General features: G+C 44.5%; 1 protein-coding gene and 1 long non-coding RNA gene across 3 annotated transcripts in view; one reads left to right on the top strand and one right to left on the bottom strand.

Moving 5' to 3' along the window:
- The first annotated feature begins 728 nt into the window (after nucleotides 1–728).
- On the top strand, nucleotides 729–2,133 carry LOC310851243. The gene is made up of 3 exons (XR_014567639.1): nucleotides 729–903; nucleotides 1,148–1,343; nucleotides 1,686–2,133. It is a non-coding gene; the product is annotated as an uncharacterized lncRNA (long non-coding RNA).
- A 1,601-nt stretch (nucleotides 2,134–3,734) lies between these two features.
- Nucleotides 3,735–11,415, bottom strand: part of MAPKAPK5 (MAPK activated protein kinase 5) — a 33,457-nt gene continuing 25,776 nt past the window's right edge. For both annotated transcript variants that reach the window (XM_083753307.1, XM_083753308.1), the window contains exons 13-14: nucleotides 8,281–8,385; nucleotides 3,735–7,471 (exon numbers count right to left, since the gene is read on the bottom strand). In XM_083753307.1, the coding sequence (XP_083609433.1) occupies nucleotides 7,377–7,471; nucleotides 8,281–8,385 (200 nt within the window). In that variant the 3' untranslated portion in view covers nucleotides 3,735–7,376. The remainder of the gene's footprint in view (nucleotides 7,472–8,280; nucleotides 8,386–11,415) is intronic.

Here is an 11,415-nt window from a genome sequence, read left to right as displayed (position 1 = left end):
CCACAGGGGCCTGGGAAGTACCCCCTGGCCAGCTCCAGAGGCACCGTTCGCCTGGGGAGCTTGTAGCCAGGGGTGCTGGAACAAACAGCTGTGTAAACCTTTGGGAGGCAGAGATGCAAGAAGGCATGAGGAGGGGAGAGAAAGAGGGACAGAGGCCAGTGTTGCTCCCAGCACCCTTGACCAAGCACCCTTGACCATTCAAGGCACCAAAGGGTGCCACAGCACCCTGGTTGAAAACCACTGCCCACCCAACAAGCATCATACATGCATCACAGAGGCAGTCTTGTCTCCTGGCTTGTCTCTTGTCATGATACCTGACAATGTTTGCTGGTTGCCCTTTCCTGACCAGTCTGAGCCTTTCCCTTGAAATGGCAAATATCTCAGTTCTTGAATCCATTGTCACAGATCTACCCCTATTTATGTGAGATGTTTATAGCTTTGGAAGGATTTGTAAGTGAAAAGAAGTATTGGGAAAGGTTTTTCCTTCAACTGCAGAGTAAATATCTGGGGTCATTAAGAGGGTTAAGATGGCTTCAGGATTGCTCTATGAACTCAAAGAAAGTGTCTTTTTTTTCAGGGAATATTTTATAATTTTTGAATGGTGAAGGATTGTTTTTTCTCTAGGGTGTGTGTCTGCTATGTGTGCACCTTCAGATTTGTGTAACACTCATGCCAACTTTGGTTGCCCAGCGCCTGCAAGCCCCCTTGCAGTTTTTTTTTTTGTTTTTAAACCACACCAGCAACTGCTCACCAGGAGCAGAACTGAGCAGCTTCTGTGAGTGAAGTGAAGAGCTGTTTCTCAGAAGGGGAAACCCTGGGAGAGACTAGGGTTCAAATACCTCCTTATTCAGCTGTGCAGCTCACTGGGTGACCTGGGGCAGGTTGTGGGGATTAAATGAGAAGGTGAGAACTATGTATTTCATCTTGAGCTCCTTGGAGTAAAAGATGGGATATCAATTCAGACACCCTCAGAAGATGGTGGACTCTCCTTCTTTGGAGGTTTTTTATACACAGAAGTTGGGTGGCCATTTGCAAGGGGTTCTTGAATTGGATTCCTGTTTTGCATGCAATTGGACTAGATGCCCCTTGGGGTTCTTTCCAAATCTACAGTTCTATGATTTTGTTTAAGTGTCATTTTATTGATTAGATAGGAAACCCCTTCGAGACTGCTCTGAGATCCCAGGTTGGATATAAGCACCATAAATGAGAAAAGAGAGAGACACGTCGGCCTGTGAATGACCCCAGGCAGCTGGCAGAAGGACTCGGACATAGAGGCAGAGGGAACCCGGAGGCTTCAGGACGAAGTTGCTGTTAAGCACTGGACGTAGTGCCGACTGGAAAAGGTGAGTGGCCGTCTGCAAGATCTTACAGAGCTCAAGAGATCTTGTGAGATTTCAGGAAGATCTCACAAGATTTTGCTAGCCCAATACTGCTATTAAACCAACTAGATTTAGTAGGATTATGTGTAGGGTTTCCATGTTGGGTTGCAGCTAGCACTGTGGGCAGGGTAAAGTCCTGGCACTTATATGACCTCCCACTACGGACATTGCTGGTGCTGGCAGGGTTGAGTAAGGTTGGCACAGTGCAAACACACCGGTGCAGCCAAACTCGTGCTCATGCCAGTGTGTTCACACCACATCAACCTCACCTCCTTCCTCCTCTACCTGTTCCCTTTTGAGATGCAGATGAGGGCATGTTTGTGGATGAACCCAGCTTCATGGCCGAAGATTCCCTGTGGTTACAGCAAAGACAACCCTAACCCAAGAAGGACAACAGGAAATGATTAATTGCATGAACATGCAATCGCCCTGCCCATTTTCTCCCCTATCTTTATAGGTATCAGTTCCAGCCTGTAACCTGGTGTGACGTAAGATGTGGAAAGGAAGCCTCACCATCCCAAACCTGTGGTGGACATTGAACCTCCAAACTCTCTGGGGATGGATGCACCGGAAGCCACCGGTCCCACAGAGGAAGATGTTCGACCGTGGATCTTACAATTTTTTGGTGGACCTGAAAATCCTATTCAGGAAACAACCAGTGGGAAGGAAATCCTCCCAGGCCTTGGAAGAAACACATTCTGCTCAAGGGCCAAGTGACTGTTTCAGTACAAATAAAGTGACAGTTGCAGGTGAACCAGGAAACTGAGAAGTGGTATACAAAACTAAATATGCAGGAGGGTGTAAAGGTAAAAGGACCCCTGACCATTAGGTCCAGTCGTGACCGACTCTGGGGTTGCGGCGCTCATCTCGCTTTATTGGCCGAGGGAGCCAACGTATAGCTTCCGGGTCATGTGGCCAGCATGACTAAGCCGCTTCTGGCGAACCAGAGCAGTGTACCGAAACTCCGTTTACTTGCACTTTGACATGCTTTCGAACTGCTAGGTTGGCAGGAGCAGGGACTGAGCAATGGGAGCTCACGCCATCGCGGGGATTCGAACCGCCGACCTTCTGATTGGTTTAACCCACAGCGCCACCTGCATTCCGCAGGAGATGTAGATAGTCTTTAAGAAAGGATGCTCTTCAAAGGCTGGGGGGGGTAACAAAAATTGGAAGTATTGCAGACCCTTTTTCTGACCTGAGAAGTCAATTGTCTCTTATTTAATCAGCTGAATAAACCAAGTCTGACCCCCTTTCCTTGGGGGCCAGGAGTGAATCTGGAACATGTATCCCAGGGAAGAGCAGCATAGATTTAGGCAACAGATTGTAGGCTCCATTGCTCTTCCCCCAGCGCAGCAGCACTCTTCCTTTCCCAACAGGATTCCCCCCTCTTCTTCACAGTAGGGTGTTGCTCCTCCCTGCACAGCCTCCAAATCAGCCTTCCAATAGACAACCTTGGATTCAAGCGTTGGTTTCCAGCAGGGCTGTGAAGTGCTGAAGGGGGACAATTTGCAAAAGTTTGGCACCATTTTTGAGTGAATCAGATTTTTACTGAAATTTTCACGGGTTAGGGATTTTTTTTCAAAAAAATGTATTTCTGCAGGTTAAGGCCTCGAGGGCTGATTGTTTGACCTATGATAAAAACCTTTCTCTTTCCATAGCCAAACCTTTCAGGGGACAATTTGCAACAGTTTGGAACCATTTTCGAGTGAATCGGATAACGTCAGAGAACTGGCCAAGACTGGTTGGAAGTAGCTTAGACTGGTTGCAACAGGTCTAGGCTGGTTTGAACCAGTCCATGCTGATTTGTACTGCTCCAAACTGGTTTGAACTAGTCTGGGCCGTTTTGAACTGGTCTAGTCCTTTATTCCAATGTTTTGCAACATATATACATGCTTAAAATATTGGGGCAACTGACAAAACTGTGATGGAAAGAGCATTTAGACCAGGGGTGGGAGATCTCTAAGACTCCAATTTCTATCATATACCTGCCCTTGCAGGTTGGGGTGGATAGGAATTGGGAGTCTGCCAACATATGTAAAGAACAGGTTCCCCACCTCTGATTTAGATCTGCACCCACATAAGCCAAACTGTCAATGTCAACAAGCTCTGAATGCATTACATGGGCAATGGGAAGCCATTCATCAAAAACTGGTGGAGTTTAGCAACAGACCTCATTATTCTGCAAAATGCAGAAAGACTTTTTACTCTGCCCAATTTTGCCATGCTGGGGGTGAGGAAACTGGCTATCTGGCCATGAGGGCACTCAACTGATCTTGAGACGATACCAGTTGCTAAAATGCTAATATGCAATTTAATTTCTAAAACTTTTTTTTAAAAAAAACAACAAGAGCCAGATACTTTTAAAAGTTTTAGTAAAATTATTTATGTACACCAATGCATAATATTTACATTTATATAATACTGATGGGGCAGGGGGAAAGAACTGAACCGAACCATGGTACAACCAAAAGACACACTGAAATGGTGAAGAAAGAAGATTTTGAGAGAATGACGATTGAATTTAGGATTCACAGCTACACCCATGCTGCCAGCCAGCCTCAGAACAAACTCCCCTTTCCTGGACAAGTCCCTGCTACTCTGAATAACAAACCAGACAAGCTCATAGGAGCTAGTTGGAACATGATGCCCACCTTAGTGAGGGGTTGATGAAAATTCCAACAGGGAAAATAAATGTGGAAAACATTGCATCAGAAAAAAAGAAACCCACCTGCATTTCCAGTTTCACAAATGATTGGCAGGTGCTGTTATGAATCTGGTACCTTTGCAAACAGTGTTTTTTTTCCCGGCCAAAGGGAAAGTTGGAAGTTTTTCACAAATCCTCTATAGTTGCCTTCCCCAACTTGGTGCCCTCCAGATTTGTTGGACTACAACTTGCATCAGCCAACTGTCAAGTTGGTTCGGCCAAACGCTAGAAGTCAGCTGCAGGAAACTTGCAAGACTCCTGGCACCACCAGATCTGGGCCACTGCTTTAACGGAAGAAATTATAACAAAATGCAGCTGAACCCTGCGCAATCCAAAAGCAAAGGACAGCTTTTCTAAAACCTTCTATTGCACCATGCATTAAAGGAACACAACTGGCATCTACCTCAGGGATTCCTTTGTTTAATATGCTTATGAAGGACAATCGTCTGGAATTATAATGCTGTTTTTGGAGTACTACCACTCCCTTCTCTCACCTCATATCATTCCATTCTCTTTCTTCTTTAGATCACTTTTTCTCTTTTTCCTTTATTATTGCTATTACTGCTTTTTGCATATTAGAAAATGAAAACAATTTTTTAAAAAAGGACGATACAAGTTGCAGTCCAAAACATGTGGAGGACGTGGTTGGGGAAGGTGGCTCTAAACGCATTATCCTAGAAGCACTGCCAGGGTGGAAAAACAGAAGGTTGCACAACTCATTTTGTCCCATTTTGCTTACTGATTTCTGTCCACCCAACTCAGAAAACAGCTACTGATGCAGAAGTTTCCTATGTACGTATGAAGCTCTCTTTCCTGCAAGGGCTCCCCTGGTTTACTTCAAAAGTGACGGCAAATCTGTGCCAGTATTCCTCTGAAGTAAACAAAATACCCATGCCTAAGTTCTACACATGCTTAGTGGTTGAGCTACTGAGTGGGCTGTTGGTATTCTCAAGAATTCTTCCTCAGCAACCCACTCCCCATGGACTTGTCCGTTGAAAGCAAAACTCCTATCCAGTATCTGCCTGGCCTTGTATTGTATTATGAAACACATACTTAGAACCAAAACCAACCCAGAGATCTCAGCCATTTAACCTCCTTTAAAATAAGATATGCTGGCAGCATAACAAGGAATTAAAAAAAATAATAAACCCACTTAAAACAGTTAAGGAAATAAAATTAATCTTTCGTAATAAAGGGGGGGGGGGGAATAACAGCATTTGATCTTCAACCTCAAGTTGCCATACTAACCTTAATCTAATCCATTTTTTCCTTATTGTTCAAAGTGACGGATCTGGCAAGAGTTGCCAGGTCTTGTTAACCAGAGTGGTGAAAGCAGAGCAATCTGGGAACTCCTTATGCTAGCGGGGAGGGGGTCAGCTACTGGAATTTAAGAACATCCTCAAAGCCACACTTGTTTCACCACAGTCTACTCTTTGCACATGTAAGTTGTCACAGAATTTCTGCAGAAAATGGCAAGACAACCACTGTTGTGAGTTCTTCGTCACACCACTGCAAGCCAGTCACTCTTAATGCCCTCCGTGGGGAGGGAAATCGAGGAACAGTGGTTCCAAAACAAAGGTGTGTGTCAAATTCTTGAAGAATACGGGTGCCAATTTTCAGAGCAGAACAATACCGAAAGGGAAGACGCTACTGTTTATTTCACTGAGAACAGGACCAGAGACATTGGCTTCTGAATAGTTTGATGTTCCCACACAGAAGTAAATTCCAGCTGACAAGCTGGTGGTAAAGATTCATCTCACCTGGAACTTTTGAAGAGCATCCAAGAGCCTCTTTTCCACTTCAGCATTGCTCTTGTAAGTAGAAGCCTCCATCTGCATTGCAGGAGGTTGGAATAGACGACCCTTTGGCCGAATTCTAATTCTATGAACCTCACTCTGCACAGCGTCAGTGAATATAATCCTGCTGTGAGCCAGACTTCAGAAGGCCCATCTCTTGACATTTGGCTTGTGGCTATGTCCAGAGAAGGGCTTCTCCAATAGTTTCCTGGTGCGTGCTCTTAGTGCCCAAGTCAGATCATGGTTTTGTACTTACGCCTTGCCCCAATTTATTAGCTGTGAGCATGGAGGGTGCTCTGTTGATGCACCTTCCTCCCAGCTTGACAACACAGCTGTCAGCGCTGAAGACCGAAACCAAAAAACATAGGGCTCCCACCTTAAAATTTACCAAATCAGTTTAATACTTTCCACTGGGAATTGTTGGAAAGAACTAAGAAAAAGGCTGTTACACATTGAGACAGCATCCTTGTTAGGCAAGGGTTCCAGTCCTGACTTACACAAAATTATGGCAGAGGCAGCTAGTGAGCAATGAGCTAAATAGTGGTAAAAGGACAAAAAAATGGAGCATAGCAACTGATGAGGCAAGATGGCTCAGGAAACCAAGTGTAAACAATCCCAGAAGTAAGTGAGCAATGAAAAAGTATCCACATGAAAAGTCAACAGCTCCTAAGAAGCCTTGAAGCAGCACTTTACAGGCTAAACGGCACAAGGGATTGTACCAAAATAATTCTATAAAACCGTCATCCGTCAAGTCGTAAAACGCAAACGTGTCGTAAGATAAAAAACTAGAAATATGTACAGATCTTTGTTAAATGAATTTGTTTAAAAAAAGGAAAGGAAGAAAACCAACCTATCCGGGTTAGAGGGACGGTTTCTGTCCTTTTTCAGCTTCAGAAGTGGGGTGGGTGGGGAAGAGGGGCAGCATGAAACTCAAGAGACCCAGGAGCAGGCAGGCTGCCTCTGCTAGAGGCTCTTTGGGTCACCCTCCACAAGCCAGCTCTTCTGCCATCAAAGCAGCTGCCTTGGAAGAAAAGTTGCAAAGGACAATCATGCTGTTCGTATCCTTCAGTGCTAAGTTCAAGTAATTTACTGAGCTGAATGCAAAGGGCAGAGATAGAACAAGGCTAAGTGATACAGGCTGTTAACTATTTGATACAGGCAGCTGGAGGGAGAGAAGACAGCATCTGGTTATTGAAAAGAAGACAATCATAATTTGCCCCGTCTAACAGTCATGTGTTAAAACGGTACATAAAAATTATATTATATATATATATATATATATTCTGAGGAACTGAGCTTTTAAAAAAATATTACAGTACCAATGATTCTCGTTATCTACATCTATACAGCATTTCTCAAGCTGCATGAAAATTTAAATGAAATAATTGTGATTTATTAATTTACATAAAAATACTTTTTTACATTTTAAAGGAGAAATCTCAAATGGTTAAAAAAAAGGAGGGGTGTTTTTGCTTTGTTAAGAATAGGCAGCTCCAGCTACTGAGAGTCATGGGAGTTTGTCTGTTCTTCAATAACTTGTTTCACAATTTCTGCAAGTTTTAGTCGGTCCACTTTGTCTGTGAATCCTCTGCCTAAAATAGAAGACATGACCTTGGTTAGTCCCAAACTGGTGAAATGGGGAAAAATAAAGACACTATCAAATGCATTCATTGGCTTAGTTCAAATACGACATGAAACCATGGCTTGCCTCCTGGCAACAAACCAAAATGTGAAGCAATGATTTTTTGCTGGCTTACAAACTGTGGCTGGTTTTAACTATGGTTTGGCACTGTGTCTGAACTGAACAGCCCTGGTTGACCATGGTTTGCTTAGCCACCCCACTCCAGATACCAAGCTACAGAGGCACAAGGCAACAGCAGTGGCTAAGCACCTGTGATTTCTTTGCCTATAGGAAGGGCGACTTGTGGTTTACTGAGCAAATGGTTAAAACAAACCATGGCTTAGCATTATGTGTGTATGCAACTACAGGCCAGGCAAAGAATCAAGTCAGAGGAGGTGCCTCTTGGTCCCAAGCAGAACATAAGGAGGGCCCTTTTCAGCCTTTGCAACAATTCCTGAAGTTAACAAAAGCTGGCAAGTGTTTTTTTGCAAACAGTTCAGTACGGCGATAACAGAGCCATCACTGAGCATGGACAGAGAGCTGCAGCTTCACACGACTCTTGTCATCACATCTGGATCCTGAGTGACCTCCAAGGAGCTCAAGAGTGCATACATGGAATGTCCCTCTTTATTTTCACAACTCCATGAGACAGATTATATTGAGTGGAGGTGATATCAAGGCCAGGGAAACCAGAGAGTGGGGCAGAAGAGATGCTCAGCTGTGCTTAAGGCCTCTTGAGGCTGGGCTTCCCGCGCTTTTTTAATGTCAATAAATATTTACCGTTCCAGCTAAAGGTCTGCAGCGTGTCTCGCAGCAATTTACACTCCCTGTTATATTTCCAGGCTTCCAGCATCACCTCGTTCAGCTTCTCGTCTTCGTTCTCACCTGTTTCAGAATGGGAAAAGCGTCACAGAAGGGTCCCTTCACAGCCCTCGCCAAGGCTGCACAGACAGGAGGAGAAGGGCAACTGTACCCCCACCCCACAGCAGTGCAGAGGCATCAAATGTTCTGCGGTTCAGCCCCAAAATAAAAGTGCGGGGGGGGATCCTTCAATGGGCGGGGGAACCCACAAGGCCACAGATCTCACAACTCTGATGTCTGCAGAGGTCCCACAACTTTGCCCCATCTTAACTGAAATCACATAAGAGGCATTCAGGAGAGGGAATACTGGGGAGTGCACTGGCAGTTTGCAGTGGGGAGGGTCCTTGCCATCCAGAAAAGCCACAATCCCAAACCTGTTAAGTTCCAAGTCTATTTTTGAGTAAGTGCCTGTCAAGGGAAAATTCTCCTATTTGCTCCTTCATAAACGTAATTCAGTGAAGCTACCTGAGAGGTACAATTAATCCAACAAAGCCAAGAGAGGTTAGATTTGCTCCATCTTGGTTATCCTTCTGCAAGCAGGGCTAAGACCTTCTTATTCAGACAGCCCTTTGGAAACCAAGATGATGATGACGACCACTGGGCCAAAGTGAGGACAAACTGTACTTTAATGGTTGGTTTTTATGTGTTTAGATGTACTTCAATCATTGTTTTGTACTAGTTTGTTTGTTTTTTTACTTTATATTTTATAAGGTTGTGAACCGCCTGAGTCCCAGCTTGGGAGCAGGCAGGGTGTAAATATGTAACAACAACAACAACAACAACAACAACAATAATTGCTGTAGTTAACTTAACCAGGCTGAGCTGCACTTGCCCATTTCTAAAGATATAGGAGAAACACACTAGGAACTTGCCCGTTTCTGGAGCTGACTTTTCTTTTCTGTATGGATTTTTACAGCTCTTTTTTGATTCCCAGGTTTGTTTTCTGCTCTTTCCCATCCCTTTGCAGTGCTTGCCCACCTCCCCAGCTGCTCAACATGGAGTGAAAAGGCAGTGGGGATGGGACATAAGTTACCGCTATTCCTTTCACCACCAGTTTTACTGTGGGAATAAGTGAAAGGAAGAAGGTGGAAGAAGGGCCCATTTTTATTTAACCAGCTTACAGCCTGCAGTTAAAAATACTAAATCAGCAACAAAACAACAGTTAAAATCAGATCAGAACCAGTAATGTAGAGAAGACACCTAAGATGTGCATTTTGACAAGGTGCCTAAATGCCAGGAGTGAAGGAGCTTGGCCTGACATCCCCATGGCAAATTCCAAAGAATGAGGGCCTCGACTCAGAAAGGCACCAGCCTAGCATCAAGATTTTATAAGGATGTGCAGGCAGGAGGGCAAGAACCATCAAGAAAGGTGCCCTTGATTTTTCTGGATAACCTGGAAGCACCAGGCCGTGTGGCTATTCGCAGAAGGCCTTTTCAATCACTGCACCTGTCATGCAATGCTCCTAGGATAAGGCCTGCCTGGTCCTGTTGGTGGCAGCCTTCCAATACGTGGCTAAGAGCTGCTGTGACAGAAGAGCAAGTGAGGAAATGATCTGACAGGAGGGGAATGGTATGGAGCCTTGCGGGGACTGAGGCTGGTAGGTAAGAGTCTGTCTGTTGGGGAAACGACAGCAAGGGGGAAGAGAGTGGCTGTGAAGGACAGAGAGAGAGAGAGAGAGAGAGAGAGAGAGAGAGAGAGAGAGAGAAATGAGATGAGGGATATATTATAATAGCTGTTATGGAACTGAAGTTATGCTAGATCAAGAAACTAGAGCTACAGTGGTGCCTCGCAAGACGAAAAGAATCTGTTCCGCGATTCTCTTCGTCTAGCGGTTTTTTCGTCTTGTGAAGCAAGCCCATTGACAGCTTAGCGGATTAGCGCTACAGCGGTCTAGCGGCTTCTAGCGATCAGCTGTTAAGCGGCTTATCAGCGGATCAGCTGTTAAGCGGCTTAGCGGCTTAGGAAAAGGGCGGAAAAAAACCGCGGGGACTCGCAAGATTTTTTCGTCTTGCGAAGCAACCCCATAGGGAAATTTGTTTTGCGAAGCACCTCCAAAATGGAAAACCCTTTCATCTAGCGGGTTTTCCGTCTTGCGAGGTGTTCGTCTTGCGGGGCACCACTGTACAATGTTAACGCAAGATATAAAGGCTGCTTGTTCTGACTGTTACGCTCCTGAATTAAATATATGTTTAACTTTCCGTGTTCTGCTCTGGGTGGATTCCAAGGCAAACATCTCACCGCATGTAAAAGTGGTATTTTATTATCATTATTTATTGAATTTCTATACCACCCTATACCCGGAGGTCTTGCTACATTAACTTGCTTTAATGGGTTTCTAAAAAAAACAATTTGTTAGCCGCCTTTTTGTTTTTGAAGACAGAAAAGTAGGACGTAAAATATGCATTATTTTTCAGTTCCACTCCCAGAGCAGAATGTTGGGAAAGTCTAAAAACCAGCATTAATTGCATGTCAGTGGTGGCGAAATGGTAAGTGGCCAGTAGAGGGAGACAGAAGGATAGTTCGGGGTATAGGGCCAGTCTAGGCCTTTGACAAGGTCACTGGGCCAGACACAGCTGTCCTTACAACAGATACACATGTCAAACAGAGAGAAAATTTTAATGTGTGAACACTCAGTAATGAGAGTTCCATTTCTAGATAAAGAAAATACAATCAACAGGGGGTGGAGGTTTTCAGCTGTGATGCCCCACTTATGAAATGCTGTTTTGAAGGAAGCCCACCTGGTAACTTCAGTGTTATCCCTCACACAGACATTTTAAATTTTCCTGTTTTTGTTAGCTTGTTCCAGTAAATGATCTGCCGCACTGTTACTCTGGCTGTGTTGTGAGATATTATAAACGTAGGTCCCGCAATCCGCCCATTTGTTATCCGCATATTCGCTTATCCGAACACAAAGAATGATGCCCAAATCTTGTGACACACATGGCCGATTCAGATATTCAAACAGCCACAGTTTGCCCACTTCTGTACTTGTTTGTCCTTTGCTGATCAAAAGCACCTATTTTGGTGCAGCAACCACAGAGAGAGGGAGCAGG

This window comes from Podarcis gaigeae, assembly GCF_964106915.1.
Source record: "Podarcis gaigeae genome assembly, chromosome: 8".
Taxonomy (NCBI): domain Eukaryota; kingdom Metazoa; phylum Chordata; class Lepidosauria; order Squamata; family Lacertidae; genus Podarcis; species Podarcis gaigeae.
This window is presented reverse-complemented; position numbering and strand designations above follow the sequence as displayed.